At 41.4% G+C, this 16,761-nt stretch overlaps 1 protein-coding gene across 3 annotated transcripts in view; it reads left to right on the forward strand.

Moving 5' to 3' along the window:
- The window catches only part of LHFPL3 (LHFPL tetraspan subfamily member 3), a 613,796-nt gene that overhangs the window by 562,190 nt on the left and 34,845 nt on the right, over positions 1-16,761 (forward strand). For 2 of the 3 annotated variants that reach the window (XM_043463007.1, XM_043463011.1), the window contains one exon: positions 10,524-12,865. The exons of the other annotated variant lie outside the window; for it this stretch is intronic. In XM_043463007.1, coding sequence (XP_043318942.1) covers positions 10,524-10,552 — 29 coding nt within the window. In that variant the 3' untranslated portion in view covers positions 10,553-12,865. Of the gene's footprint in view, positions 1-10,523; positions 12,866-16,761 lie in introns of those variants that run through there. 3 annotated transcript variants of the gene reach the window in all.

Below are 16,761 nucleotides of genomic sequence, written 5' to 3' on the forward strand. Positions count from 1 at the left end.
AGCCGGAGTGAAGCGGAGATGACTTTCTAATGTGGAGACAGTTACAGAGACTTGTGGACATAGTGCGGGAAGGAGAGAGTGAGACAAGTGGAGAGGGTAGCACAGACATACACACACTATCATGTGTCAAACAGATAGCTGGTGAGAAGTTGCTATATAACACAGGGAGCCCAGCCAGGTGCTCTGTGATGATCGAGAGGACTAGGATGGAAGGAGAGATGGGAGGCTCAAGAGAGAGTTGATATATGTATAATTATGGCTGATTTGCATTGTCGCACTGCAGAGACCATCACAACATTGTAAAGCAACTTTCCTCCAATTAAAAAAATAAATTAAAAAAAATTACAGTCTTAGTTCAGATTCTCCCATAGGCAGTCCCTGAAACCAGGAATCAAGTGTAAATAGTTTGTTGGGGAAGTGATCCCAGGAAACACAGGCGGGACATGAGAAGGGAAGACGTGAAAGCGAGGGCAGCCACAAGTCACTTCTTGGGTAATTGGAGCTCAGTCCCATGGGAGAAGCCTGGGAGACCGTGGACAAGGGAGGTGGTATGTAAACCTCAATTTCCATCAGGCATCGACTGAGGACTGCTGGAAAGAGGAGACTTAATCCCCTGGCGGTTCTCGTCTGCCCTGTGCACAAGCAGAGAGGGTTCTTATGTCCAGAGAAAGTCCTCAGGTAAAGAGAAGCTGGGGCAGGCAGTTGGACACTGGTCCAGTGGACAGTGAAATGGCAACACCCAAGGGTAAAAGGCGGAGAGTCCACAGCCTCTACTGCGAATATTGACTTTTGCAAAAATATATTTCCTAAAAAAATGGATGTTCTCCTACAAAGTCATCTTGTGTATAAACAAAGCTGAGCATGACAACTCTGGAAAGTTTTCATAGAACTGAAACCTTGGAGATATACTTAGAAGCAGGTGATTGTGGTTCTGGTTGAGTGGACTGGGACATTCTGGGTTGGGACTGGATTTTCCTAGTGACAACTCTCAACAGCCTGAGAGTTCAAACAAGTTACAAAGAAAAGCCAATCTGGTGTGCCTGACCAGGGAAAGTGGCCCTGCCTTTCATTCTGAAAGCTGCTAGCACCTCCTCTGGGGTTGGCTGCCGCTTCACAGAGTCACTCTGACCACTCTTTCCAAGACCAAGAACCTCAGATACATGTACACATACACACTTGCTCACTTGGGAAATCATGATAGTAGAGATACAGCACTGATGTGTGTGTCTGTTTCATATTCAGACATTTTTTAAAGCTACCTCACCCCTTCAACAAAAACAACCTGGCAACATTTATTGAGTTCTTCCTACTGGCCGCATTTGTCCATTCAGTCTTAAGCGCCTTATAAGCATCATCTCTATCAGTCAGCCATCAGGACAGCCTTGGGAAGGGGTTACTCCCATCTTTCAAATGAAACTCAGAGATGTTAAAGAGCTTCTATAGGGTTACCCACCCACGTGAGATTCGTATTCAAAGCCAGAGAAAACATATGTAACCAAACAGCTATATGCCTTCAAGAAAATCAGGAAACTTATATCTCAAGGTAGCATTTGGAAAAGAGAAAACCTGTGAGGCAGAGGGAAAGTGCACCTCAGGCGAGACAGACGTGGACAGAAGCAAGGAAGGAGGAAATGACGGGTTATTCTTGGTCATCTTCCCTGAGCAGGAAGGAGAAGCAGCTTAGAGGAAGACGTGGGAGGCTGAATATTCACAGTCACAGGCAGAAATGAGTATTTATTTTGAGGCGCTCACACATATTTGGGTTCCATGATTTGCAGTTTCATGTATGGTAATACTCAATTTGTTTTTGTTTTTATTAATATTTTTAAAAGGTTGTCATGACCACAGAGTGAATTGTTACTTATGAGCTAGTTTATGAAAGGGGAAAGCAAAGCAATTTTGAAAAAATATGTAATTTCTGTGCATAGAAGTATATGTACTTCTATGGAAGTCACTAAAGTGGAAGCATATGACTTCCGTGGAAGTCACCAAAGCAGGGATGACATAGTGAGGTTGACACCCTGTGAGTCCTTATGAAATGCACTAAGAATGAGGGTGCTACACTCTGCCCTCTGACAGGCGTGTCTTTTGAACTCATTATTAAAAGCCTTTCAACCTGTAAAGTACGGAATGGCTTCTTGTTAAAACTGGACAGTGAATTTTGTTAGGATTAATAAGTAAGCACCCTCATTCTATTCTCAGTGTGCCTGGGGAAGCCTTCCAAGGAATTGTACCTGTTGCTTTTAATAGATTCTATAGTATTTCTTTTTTTTTTAATTTATTTATTTTAATTGGAGGCTAATTATTTTACAGTATTGTAGTGGTTTTTGCCATATATTGACATGAATCAGCCATGGGTTTACCTGTGTTCCCCACCCTGAAGCCCCCTCCCGCCTCCCTTCGCATCCCATCCCTCAGGGTCATCCCAGTGCACCAGCCCTGAGCACCCTGTCTCATGCATCAAACCTGGACTGGCGATCTGTTTCACATATGATAATATATATGTTTCAATGCTATTCTCTCAAATCATCCCACCCTCACCTTCTCCCACAGAGTCCAAAAGTCTGTTCTTTACATCTGTGTCTCTTTTGCTGTCTCACATATAGGGTCATCATTACCTTCTTTCTAAATTCCATATATATGCATTAATATATTGTATTGTTGTTTTTCTTTCTGACTTACTTCACTCCATATAATAGGCTCCAGTTTCATTCACCTCATTAGAACTGATTCAAACACATTCTTTTTAATAGCTGAGTAACATTCCATTGTGTATATGTACCACAGCTTTCTTATTCATTCATCTGCCGATGGACATCTAGGTTGCTTCCATGTCCTATCCATTGTAAACAGTGCTGCGATGAACATTGGGGTGCACGTGTCTCTTTCAATTCTGGTTTCCTCAGTGTGTATGCCCAGCAGTGGGATTGCTGGATCGTATGGCAGTTCTATTTCCAGTTTTTTAAATAAATGATCCAATCAAAAAATGGGCCAAAGAACTAAACAGACATTTCTCCAAAGAAGACATACAGATGGCTAACAAACACATGAAAAGATGCACAACATCACTCATTATCAGAGAAATGCAAAGCAAAACCACAATGAGGTACCATCTCACGCCGGTCAGAATGGCTGCTATCAAAAAGTCTACAAACAATAAATGCTGGAGAGGGTGCGGAGAAAAGGGAACCCTCTTACACTGTTGGTGGGAATGCAAACTAGTACAGCCACTATGGAGAACAGATTCTATAGTATTTCTTAATGGAGACAAGGGGAGAAAGAAAAGAGATGTTCTTGAGTTAACAATAGAAATTCCTGCTCATGAATTATTTACTTTCTAGAAAAGGTCACATGGGGTAGTGTTGTGCCTGATGTCAATGGTGAATTGTCCACTGAATACAAGAATAGTGCACAGTCACCAGGACCTTATCCTTAGGCCATTTTCTGCCCCTTCTCAGCAAAGAAGATCTACATGAGTAGCCAGAAGAACTATCCTCTGCAATTATCGTCTAACTCTCCTGTGTTCAAATCAGTATGTCTGATGGAAATGAAATTAGCAAGAGACAGAAAGAAAAAGAGCAAGAAAGGCAGAGATTATAAAGGCTAAAAAGTAGGAGAAGGGAAGTAAGGATGAGAGAAAAGGTACTAGGTCTGTCTCAGGTTGTATATTTTGCATTTCCTAGATACCTCTGTGTGTATATATTTTTTTAAATTATTGTTACAACCAAGAGATAAAATGTCTGTAGGCTGAAGATGGGCGAACCCCTCTCCCTAACCTTGGCTTCCTCTGCCCAGCTCTTTAATGGAAGTAGAAGGAATAAAAAGCCCCCCAGAGTCTTCATTGAAGTTTCAGGTCACTGAGTGCCTCCACCAGTCTCCCAAGCTTTGCTTTGCTGGGTTTTTCATAGATTTATGTGACTGGTTGGCTCCATCCATTCACTCAAAAAACAATTTTTGAACACTTATTGTAAACCAAGCACCTCATTGAGCTGAGAGTATAAAGATGAGTAGGACATGGTCTCTCCTTAGGGAGCTCAGTCCAGAGCCTTGCTTCCAAGAGTGTGGGACCAGCGGCAGCAGCATCACCTGGGAGATAGTTAAAAATGCAAATTTCCAGGCTTCATCCCAGACCAGCTTAATCGAAATCTGCATATTTAGCAAGATACCTGGGCAATTCTTAAGCATATTGAAGTTTAAAAAGCACTGACCTAATAGGTTTTTGGCAGGGGAGAGGGAGACGCTCTTTGGTTTCTTAATTCTCCCGTTTATTCTGCTAGTATTTATTGATCACCTGTCATCAGGCTTGGGGCTGGGAGCTGGTGGTCCATGGGTGAGCAAGACAAAGATGCTGATGGCCTAGAGCTCACATTCTCATGGGGGGAAAAGCAGAAGAAAAAAAAATGCATGAGCTAGTTACAGATCATGAGCAGTGCTATGAAGCAAATAAACTGAAATGTGATGGTAAGAAACCAAACTGAACTATGACAGATTATGGGGGTGGATGTTTTCACGAGTAAGTTATTTCTATTTTGTATTTTGCTTTCTGTTCTAAAAATGTAAACATAACCACTGGTCCTATGTGAAGAGAGTCAAAGACTATAATACTATCGACTGTAATCCTTCTTTTCTCCTCCATGCCCATCCCTCTGCCTCTGGCACTGGTATTGAAACTCTAGATACCACCAAGCAGGTACAGTCACAGCCAAGCCCATCAAAAAGTCCAGGCTATGAGCAACTAAAAATCTGGATGTGAGCTGGATGATGAAGCCTAGAAGAAGTACTGGCATTACCTTTCTGGTTGTAGTAAAAAGGCATTAGTGAATCTAGAAGGACTTGGGAACTGGGGCATAGCTTCCTATCACTGTTTTCTTGCATCACTGTGGTCAGGGGCCAGAGTGTGTGCTGGTGGGGACTGATGAACGATAGGGTGGCCTGCAAGGCAAGATGAGCAATGGACATATACATGCAACCTCAACAACTTCAGACCTTCTCATCACCTACAGTGTTAGTGCTAATTGGCTGCGACCAAAATCAGTGTTAGACCTTAATTCAGCACAGAAGTATATTTTGACCATGCATTTATTTTCAGCACAAATCCAAACCCACTACAGTTAGACCCCTTGAGGGACAAACCAGTGATTGCCCAAAGAGAGAATACAGGTAAACCAGTCATCAGAGGATGGGGTTTCAGGTACTGTTCCTCTAGAAATTGTGTCATGAAGGAATATTTAATGCAGCAGATCTCAACCACAGTCAGAGAAAGGGCATCTGCCCACTGTTGCGGTTATCTATTGCCCTAACTATCCCAAATTTTTGTGGCTTAAAACTTTGTCAAAGTTTTGTTGAAAAAACTCATACCCATTAGGATGGCTCCTAACAACCAGTTTTATTATTTCTCACAATTGTGTGGATCAGGAATTTGGGAAGGGTTTAACTGAGCAGTTCTTCTGCTCCATGTAGCATCAACTAGGGTCACTCTGGCGATCAGGAGTATGGAGGGTCCAAGAAGGCTCACTCACAGGTAGGCCCCTTGCAGGGATGGCTGGAAAGGTGAGCTCAGCTGGACCAGTCTCCCTCTCCCTGTGCTACCTGGACCTCTTCATGTGGTCACCCCAGCAGAGAGATTGGAAATTGCCAGTGCTCTAAAGGCTCTCAACATCACTGATGATCAGAAAAATGCAAATCAAAACTACACTTATCACCTCACACCCATCAGGATGGCTTCTCTCAAAACAGAAATTTTAAAATGTCAGACAGATATGAAGAAATTGGATCTTTGTGCACTGTGAGTGGGATTATGAAACAGTACAGTAGAAAATAGTATGAAAAAAAACCACACACACACAAAAGAAAATAGTATGGAGGTTCCTCAAAAAGCTAAAAATAGAGCTACCATATGATCCAGCAGTCCCATTTCTGGGTGTGTATCCAGGAGAATTGAAAGCAGGGTCCTGAAGAGGTATCTTCACACCAATGTCATAGCAGCACTGCGCACGATACGCAAAAGGTGGGAACAACCCAAATGCCCATCAACAGATGAACGGATGAGCAGAATGTGGTCCATACATACAGTGGAGTATTATTCCACCTTAGAAAATAAGGAGATCCTGTCACAAGCTACAGCATAGATGAACCTTGAGGAAGGATACTAGGCTAAGTGAAATCTACCAGTTGCAAAAAGACAAATACTGTATAATTCCCCCTACCAGAGCTATCTAAAGACATCAAATTCATAGAAAGGGGAAACAGAGTGGTGATTATTGAGGGATGGGGGTGTGTTACTGAGGGAGAGGGGATGTTGTATAATGGGTATAGAATTTCAGGCTTGCATTATGGAAAGCCCTGGAGATCTGTTTCACACCAATGTGAATTTACTGAACACTACTGAACTACACACTTCAAAATGACGGAGACGGTAGATTGTATTCTGTGTGTTTGTTTGTTTGTTTGTTTGTTTACCACATTAAAAAGCAAACCGCTGATACTCTTAAAGCCCGGATTGAAGGGGAAGGGAACATAAACCCACCTCTCAGTGAGAGGAATGTGGAGAATATGTAGCCAGCTCTCCCCCTGCCACCCCTACCAAGGGGCAGATCCTGTAGAGCTCCTGAGGGCCTAGAAGGTGAGGTGTTATTTCCAGGGGGGGCATACTCAACCTCCCGAAGATGAAGGGTGTCAGAAAGCGTTGTTAGAGGTGAGCACAGCTTGAAACGACAGAGTGGGAGAAAATGACAGCCTGTAGGGCCAATGAGGAAAAACCAGCCTGGAATTCCACCCTTCCTCATTTTCACAACAACGATTTAGCACACCATTCTGCTAAAAGCCTGACTGCCCCCACCAAGCAGTTTTCTTACTCAGTGCCTGCCCCTCAGCTGTCCTGACAGTGGGAGCTCCAAGCCCCTACAGAATGGGAACAATCTGCAGAAGCAGGTCACAGGAGACCTTTCAGAGCCGGCAAACACAATGAAAATCCAGCGATACCACAGCATTTAGATAGTGTGGACAATGTGGCCATTATAAATGCTGCTCTCATGAGCAGTGATTCAAATGACAGCTTCGAAAAGGGTTTGCAAATAGCCCTTTGGAAATGGAACATGGGTGCTTCAGAGCACATGACATGGTACAAGGACAAACCCAACTGAACAAAGATCCACAGCCGCACTGAATGACTTATTTATTCAGTCCTGCTCTGTACAAACCTAGGAGAAGATGACAGCTTTTAAGTTGACTCCCCTGAGCTGTGCAACATCCATGGTGCGTGGGAAATGTTAGCAAGAATTTTGAAAAAAGCAGAAAGTTTTATAAAGCAAAGATCACAGTGTAACCATGCTAATGCTGCCACCAAGTTCTGCAGACGGCCCTGGTGTCTCAGAATCATTAGAAGGAGTGACAGCAACATCTGGGGGGAAAACCCTGCCCTTTACCCTCTTAACCTGCCAGCTTCACACATCTGTTTGAAGGGCTAGCCCCTCCAAGCCTTCAGGTGGAAAATTCTTTGTGCAGGTCATTTAAGTAATCATGGTAGCAGTCTCACTGCACTGCTTCTACAGAGTGTTGTCCTGGCATTGAGTGGGGAGTGTTGGTGTTCTGATCACCCCTGGAACACAGGTGCTGGTTTTTTCAGCCAGGCACATGCTGTAGAATTCTTGCATGCCCTGGGGTTCCTGTTGCATGGTGGAATCAGTCTTTCTAGGAAGAAAGAATACACAGTAGGAGCCATGTCTGAGTAACCCCAGCCCAGCCAGCTTCCCCAAGGGACCTGGTGACCGTGCAGCCTGCGCTCACAGCAGGACTGGGACTAGGGTGAGGCCAGTGAGCCTAGTATGCAAAATTTAAGGAGGCCCTTGTCCTGTGTTTGCACAACCCTGAGAGTGAGCACCTCCTTGAATGTCGTATGCAAAGAGACCCACTTGCCTCCCTTTGTCGAGGTCTGGCTCAAAGGCCTCACTCTCTCTTTTCCCCTTCACTCCTCAGCTTCCTGCCCAAGGTTAGCACCGGGGTTGGGGAGTGTAGGCCCCATGCTGACAGTGGTCAACAAAGAAGAGAGCTTTAAGAAGGAAGAGCTGAGAAATTGATGGTGAGATTGCAGTGAAGGATCCAGTGAGGCATTTGGCTACGCAGTGGCTACCTGTGACCCATGACCAGAGCAGATCCAGGAAGGGTTGGTGATGAAAGACTTGTCCTGGTCTGCCCCTCAGCTGTGGGCCAGGATGGTGGGGCATAAATAGGAAACTCTGTGAGACTGGCCACAGAGGTTCCCTTTGTACAAGAAAGCTCAGGATCTTCCCAGGAAGATGCTTTTCCTCTAGAAAGTTCCTTGCTCCCCAGGCTTGGATGTCAGAGCTCTGAGGGCTGATCTGAAGCCCTTCCACCCCTGTCTGCTCTCTTCCCAGCCCAATGTGATGTTATAATGCCAAGTCAGGCAGCTTAGCACCGGGGAGAGAAAAAGTGGGAGTCTTGGGTTCTGTGTGCGTGTGTGCTAAGTCACTTCAGTCGTGTCCGACTCTCTGTGACCCTATGGACCATAGCCCTTCCGGCTCCTCTGTCCATGGGATTCTCTAGGCAAGAATACTGAAGTGGGTTGCCATGCCCTCCTCCAGGGGATCTTCCCAAGCCAGGGATCGAACTCACGTCTCATGTCTCCTGTGCTGGCAGGCGGGTTCTTTACCACTAGCGCTACCTAGAAACAAATGGTTCAACCAAAGCAGACTTTTCTATCATTAAATCAGGGGTATATTCATTTGTGAACCTCAATACAATGGGGACCCCCTCTTGTCTCCCTTGTCTCCTGCATCACATGGGTATGCTGAGAAGCGCACTTCCACATGCAGGGTCACTTTTCATCACCCTATTCTCCTTCTAACATTTGCAACCCCACCCACTCCTCCCCTTCTCCCTCCCCAGGTAGCACCTTTCACAAATCTTGCTGGAAAACCCAGACTTTCAGTTTTGTGGATTTTAAATAGAAAATGATGCAGAATGAGCGAATTATGAGCTGGGGCAGTGGAATCATGGACCCACAAGCCCAACTTTGGATTCCATCGAGCCAGAGTACCTCCATGACACTGTAGCAGAGACCACTCAAGTTCAGAAGTGCCCTGTGGCACTATGTCAGATCCTTGGATTGCTGGCTTACATTGCTTATCTGAAGAAAGCATTCCCTTCCAGAGGGCCTCTGCCAGCATGATTCAAGCTCAGAGAATCGTTACAGACTAATAATCATTATGGCATGATCACATTTCAATTATCCCCTGTGTAGTCTGGGTACATTAAAGCAAATTCTCTGACTGAGAGAAGTTCGTTAAAAATCATAATGTGCGTTAAGATTTTTTAAAGCCTGTTGGAAGCCAACAGGGGATAAATTCTAGAAACAACGACAGAATCTTTCAGGGGTTTCTCTTGCACTTATGCAGAAAGCATAATCTTATCTTAAAATGTGGGATGAGGACTATAACTGAATAATGGGCCAATTGTTTTATTATAATTTGTGTTTCTAAGCGCTCTGTGATTCAAAATCCAACAGATTATTTTCTGTCAGCCCCAATCTGAGCTACTAGGTGCATTGGCCCATCTTCACAATGTATAAGGTACCCCTAACTCCTGGTTAGCAGTGCCAAAATCTATGAAAATTAGCCAGAGGATGGAGTAGATCACACCATCTGTGGTCTCTGTCAATACAGGCACAGTCCCTAATATGTTGCAGAAAAGGAAAAGCAGCCTTCCCCTGAGCATTTGTCCTAAAGAAAAGAATTTAAAAGAACAAGTCAAGTTTCATATGCAAAAATATTCATTTTCGATAGTAACAAAAGAAACAGAAACGTACCTACGTATCTGACGTGGTGAAATCATAGAGGGTGGAATATTGAGCGTGGCCTGGAGAGAAATGAGAATGGAATGGAATATAATGCAGTCATGAGAAACTGATGCTGATAATGGAGAGAGTGGAAATATAGGAAACTGTTTTTAATATTGTATTGAAAATGTCATCTATGCTGTGATTCCAACTATATCAAATAAGTGCACACCTTAGATAAGGAACAGAAAGAGAAATGGGAAGAAAACAGCTGGTGTCTCAAAGTGGTTGGATTGTGGATGATTCATCTCTATAGTCACTCCTTTTGAAACTGTTATAATGTTCATTCAATAATAAATAAAATTTGGAAGGAAAAGGAAAACACTCAAGTGAGGCATTTTCTGTGCCAGGCAGAAAAATCGGTGATGCATGGGATCATTTACATTCTTCCTTGCTCCTTCAAAACAGCCTGTAATCTTCATCCACATGCAGGGAATATGCATGCCTGAATTATCAGGGGACCTCCCCTCACCAGGAAGGCTGTGCTGTTTGTTTAATGGACCAGAAACCTCACTCTTTTCAGTCTTATTTGATAACAGATCTAAGGTGCATTTGTTGGTATGGTTTTTCCTTGACAAATATGCACAAAAATCTTGAGGACAGAAAATGATGCATTTGTTCTTTCTCTCTTTTCTCTTTCTCTTGCCCATCCCCCCACCCCCCTCTGCAGTTCTGCTAAGCCAATATTCTCTAGAATGAGCACAAAACAAATCAAATAACAGCTAAACTAATTGAATAACAGCTTTTGTACATCAGCATCGAGAAGGAAAACGCTTGGGAGAGATCAGAGTACCGAGATGGATACCGGCGAGAGTGAAGGATCCAACTGTCAAAGCATCTACTAAACCTAGATCAGCAGAGATGGGAGTGATTTTCCTGAAAGGAGATACGATCACGGATTAAACACCAGCTCACTGGAAACTATCATTGAATGAGAGCAGATGACATTCATGAGAAACCACATCCAGGAAATATTTTAAGGAAGAGGAATATAAATGTGCTAGAATTAACATGTAAAATATATATGTACTGAGGTTTGTAAACTGTCCTTTTTTAATCAAACAGAAAACAAAAAGCTTTAATCTTTCAACATTATTTTAAAAAAGGCAGTACATCCTAAATTATTCCTATCTCAATAGCCAAGAGGCTGATCAACCATCAGTTATTGAGGAAACATTTAGAAAATGCCTCTGAATATTTTCATAGGAGCCATGACCTTTGGTTCCCATCTCTGCCGTTCATTTATGTCACTGTGTGATTAGTTACAACCACTCAGTTAAGAGATTTTAACGCTTCAAACTTTTTACTGAGTCTTTGTTCAGTTTAACCTGTCTGTACCAGTTATTACTGAGAAAGTGTTTCTGACATATACTATTACTCCATCAAGCTGTATATTACAGGAAGTACATCTTTACATCATAGGTTCCTGAGCAACATAGATTTCCCTATCTTTCAGGAAATAGCATCAAGGAACTCTGAAAAATATAGAAAGCTCATTTTCACCTTGAATGCTCACATGTAATATATAGGCTGCTATCAAATAAACACTTTTTCTAATTGCCCCTAGTAATATGTATAAGAATTTAATATACTTTACAAATAAACATCTAAAATATCTTCTTTTTCTATTTCTTTGTCATATCATCAGAAATCCATATCCTTTCTTTCCCTTATTGACAGGCACTCATTTTTATTTTAAAAAAACACCATTCCATTAAACCTATTTCTAAATGATAGTAAGTGGTACTAATAAAATACATAATAATTTAATAGCCTTAGAACTAAATGAATATATACTTAATACAGGTCAAAAAAACTTGGTAGGAGTAAGTTGTCTTTTTGTTTACTAATTTTAGTTTCAAGAACACAGTTTTTGTTTGTTTGTTTGTTTTTAGTTGATTGGCATTTAGAAGTAGTGACAAATGATTAGTTGTCTTCAACGATCTTTTGCTCCCAGGCGTCCCCCACCATCACCCTCATCACATATCCTGCAATATGCAACAACAGAAAAATATTTAATATTGAAGTAGCCAATTGCTTGAGAATGACACAAGCTAAAATGTATGTGCAGGAGTTATCAATATAAGCCAAACCATATTCTATACCTGAGCAGAAAACATGAATATGTAGAATGCCTTCATTTTTTTAACTCAAAATTAAGATCCATTTAGTATATATTATTGGAACAATGGAGAGTACTACAAGAAGAATCAACCAAGATACAGATCATGGTTGATTTCTCTTATCCTGTCTCACACCCCTAGTTTTGTCAAATGTCACTGGTATTAGCATCTTTTCACCCCAAATGACTTTTATGTTTCAAATGGCTAAAAAGTATATTACAGGTACAGTCAAATAAGTGAAATGCAATTCACAAAGATATGGATTTTCTAAAGAAACGCATTAGTGGAGTACTTATTATCTCTAAAGTATTAGCTGTTCTGGGAGTTATTTGTTGCTTTAAATATTAGCTCTCCCTCTGCATTCAAAACACCCTACTTACTAAATTTAATTACACACAACTTTTCAAGAATTCATCTTTTAGTTAAGGGGAGGTACCTCTCTACTTTACCTACAATAAAAATAGAAGGTATTGGCTTTCTCTAATCCATATAAATTGTAGATTCCATTGGGAGTCCTACAACACTAATAGTGGTGTTTATGAAAATGGAAAAGTGCTTCCTATCCACATGCAAGTGTTTTTAAGAAGTTGTTTTCCATAAAATCTAAGTGTAATTTAGCATACCATAGTGCTCTGAAGATGGGTCATTGACAGTGTACCATTTGTACATAGGTAAAACACATGTAAATCACTAAATGTTAATTAGGTATAAGAAGTATGTTTTTATCTTTTTTAAAAAAAAAAGTGACTCCCTTTCTCATTCTGTTCTGTTGTATTGCGTCCAAAAGTTGTGTGTAATTTTTTAAGGTCCAGGAAATGTAAAGAAATTTGTTGGAATATCTGAATTTCTGTAAAAAAAAATAAAAATAAGATTTTGTTATTTAAAAGATTGTTTGGTGTTGTGGTGTACATTCATTGTATTCAGCGTCTGTCTTTGTTCAGTGATCCAGTGACAGGTGATGATTTGACTGAAATAACCATCTTTGAAAAATCTCCTTGCTGTCAGATTCCATAATATTTGCCAAGAGCAGACATTTATTGGGTGTGCAGGACCCTCATCATACGAAAGGCATTAATACCTCCAAGGCCTCTCCTCACCAAGTAGAGACACACCTCAAGCTAAACCTTCATAGGCTCAGTGGAATGAAATTGAGAAGTGAATAGCCATACTGTTAAGTAAAACCTGGCCTGAAATATTCTGAAATACCCAATTAGTTGCTCCACCTTGGCTCTTGCATATTGAAACAGTCACCTGTTCCCTAGACACTAGCAGCAGTTTTGCAGTAGTTCATATTGAGTATGTGTTGTCTGGGTAGGTCCTAATGCCAGATCCTTCGTTTACTGCATAACTCTAAACAGCTCTAAGCCTTGGTGTCCTCACCTATTGAATGAACACAAATAATAAAGCCTGGCCCTATAATGGTGTTGTGAGGCTATAAATTAAGGTATAGTGCTATGCTGGTGCTTGACTAGTAGGCAATATATTCAATGAATTTAATTCCTTCCCCCCTATTATTTGCAAGACATTGAAGAAGAAAAGAGACATAAACATGGCCTTGGCTCTCAAAATGTCGAAGATAATTAAAGTAACATTATGAGTAGGGATTTAAAACTCAAATACCTACTAGAGCCAGGGAGATAAGTAAGTCACATAGCAAAGCAAGCTGGGCTGCCAAGATAATAGGAAGTAGTGGGCACAGTGGAGCCCTGGAGAGCCTAGGTCTGTCTACAGAGATGATGTTGCCAGTACTCAGCTCCAGTCATTTACCAAACATGCACTGAGTCCTTACTGTGTGTCTGGAATTATTCTAAAGCCTGGGAAAGATAGTGGTGAACCAGAAACATAAGATCCCTGCTCCTATGGGTCTCATGTTCTGGTAGGAAAAGAGATAATAAATAGGGAAATGTCTGCTAATAACAATAGATGCGCTAATTGTTCTTGTTGTTGTTGTTCTCTTGCTAAGTTGTGTCCGACTCTGTGTCCCATGGACTGCAGCACGCCAGGCTCCTCTGTCCTTCACTATCTCCCAGAATTTGCTCAGATTCATGTCCATTGAGTTGATGATGCTGTCTAACCATCTCATTCTCTGCTGCCCGCTTCTTTTGTCTTCAGTCTTTCCCAGCATCAATGTGTTGGTTCTTCCCATCATGTGGCCAAAGTATTGGAGCTTCAGCTTCGATATCAGTCCTTCCAATGAATATTCAGGATTGATTTCTAATAGGATTGACTGGTTTGATCTTCTTGCTGTCCAAGGGACTCTCAAGAGTCTCCTCCAGGGACTTCCCTGATGGCCCAGTGGCTAGGACTCCATGCTCCCAATGCCGAGGGGCCCAGGTTCAATCCCTGTCAGGGAACTAGATCCCACATGCCACAACTAAAGATCCTATGAGCTGCAACTAAATAAACAAGTATTAAATAAATATATAAATATTAAAAAAAATAAAAAGGAAGAGCTAGTATCTTTAAAAAAAAAAAAAAAAAAGAGTCTCCTCCAGCACTATAATTCAAAAGCATCAATTCTTTGACACTCAGCCTTCTTTATGGTCCAACTCTGACATCCATACTTGACTACTGGAAAAATTATACCTTTGACTATATGGACCTTTGTCAGTAAGGTGATATCTCTGCATTTTAATACACTGTCTAGGTTTGTCATAGCTTTCCTTCCAAGGAGCAAACATCTTTTAATTTCATGGCTTTGATCACCATCTCCAGTGATTTTGGAGGCCAAGAAAATAAAATCTGTCACTGCTTCCACTTTTTCCTTTTCTGTTTGCCATGAAGTAATGGGATCAGATGCCATGATCTTTGCTTTTTGAATGTTGAGTTTTAAGCCAACTTTTTCACTCTCCTCTTTCACCCTCATCAAGAAGCTCTTTAGTTCCTCTTCACTTTCTGCCATTAGAGTGGTGTCATCTGCATATCTGAGGTTGTTGATACTTACGCTAGCAATCTTGATTCCAGCTTGTGATTCATCCAGGCTGGCATTTCACATGTACTCTGCATACAGGTTAAATAAGCAGGGTGACAATATACAGCCTTGTCATACTTGTTGCCCAATTTTGCACCAGTCTGTTGTTCCATGTCCAGTTCTAACTGCATACAGGTTTCTCAGGAGACACATAATGTGGTCTGATATTCCCATCTCTTTAAGAATTTTCCACACATAAAATTCTTAAGCTTTCTGTTTAAGAATTTGTTGTGATCCACACAGTGAAAGACTTTAGTGTAGTCAATAAAGCAGAAGTTTTTCTCGAATGCCCTTGCTTTCTCCATGATGCAACAAATATTGGCAATTTGATCTTTGACTACTCTGCCTTTTTTAAACCCAGCTTGTACATTTGGAAGTTCTCAGTTCATGTACTGTTGAAGCCTAGCTTGAAGGATTTTGAGCATAACCTTACTAGCATGTGAAATGAGCACAGTTGTATGGTAGTATGAACATTCTTTGGCATTGCCTTTCTGGAATGAAAAGTGACCTTTTCCAGTCCTGTGGCCACTGCTGAGCTTTATAAATTTGTTGGCATATTGAGTGCAGCACTTTCAGAGCATCATCTTTTAGGATTTTAAATAGCTCAGTTGGAATTCCATTGTTTCTATTAGCTTTTTTCATAGCAATGCTTCTTAAGTCTTACTTGACTTCACAGCCCAGGATGTTTGGCTCTATATTAGTAACCAGACCATCATGGTTATCTGGGTCATTAAGAGTTTTTTTTTTTAATAATTCTGTGTATACCTGCCACCTCTCCTTAATCTTCTGCTTCTGTTAAGTCCTTACCATTTCTGTTCTTTATCATGCCAATCCTTGCATGAAATGTTCCCTTGATCTCTCCAATTTTCTTGAAGAGATCTCTACTCGTTCCCATTCTGTTGTTTTCCTCTACTTCTTTGCATTGTTCATTTAAGAAGGCTTTTTCTTTGTCTCCTTTCTGTTCTCTGGAACTTTGCATTCAGTTGGCCATCTTTTGCTTTCACCCTTGCCTCACTTTGCTTCTTTCCTCAGCTATTTGTAAAGCCTCCTCAGATAACCATTTTGCCTTATTACATTTCTTTTTCTTTGGAATGGTTTTGGTCCCTGCCTTCTGTACAATGTTACAAACCTCCGTCCATAGTTCTTCATGCACTGTATCTACCAGATCTAATCCCTTGAATCTATTAATCACCTCCACTGTATAACCATAAGGGATTTGATTTAGGTCATACATGAATGGCCTAGTGGTTTTTCATGCTTTCTTCAATTTAAGCCTGAATTTTGCAATAAGGAGCTGATGATCTGAGCTACAGTCAGCTCCAGGTTTGTTTTTGCTGACTGTATAGAACTTCTTCATCTTTGGCTGCAAAGAACATAATCAGTTTGATTTTGGTATTGACCATCTGGTGATGTCCATGTGTAGAGTCACAGTCATCTCTCCTGTTATTGGAAACAGTGTTTGCTATGACTGTCATGTTCTCTTGACAAAACTCTGTTAGCCTTTGCCCTGCTTCACTTTGTACTCCAAGGCTAAACTTGCCTGTAATTCCAGATATCTCTTGACTTCCTACTTTTTGCATTCCAATACCCTATGATAAAAAAACATCTTATTTTGGTGTTAGTTTTAGAAGGTGTCATAGGTCTTCACGGAATTAGTCAACTGCTTCTTCAGCATCAGTGGTTGGGGCATAGACTTGGACTACTCTAATGTTGAATGGTCTGCCTTGGAAACGAACCGAGATCGTTCTGTCATTTTTGAGGTTGCAGCCAAGTACTGCATTTCAGACTCTCTTGTTAACTATGAAGGCTACTCC

Source organism: Cervus canadensis, chromosome 3 (assembly GCF_019320065.1).
Source record: "Cervus canadensis isolate Bull #8, Minnesota chromosome 3, ASM1932006v1, whole genome shotgun sequence".
Classification (NCBI taxonomy): domain Eukaryota; kingdom Metazoa; phylum Chordata; class Mammalia; order Artiodactyla; family Cervidae; genus Cervus; species Cervus canadensis.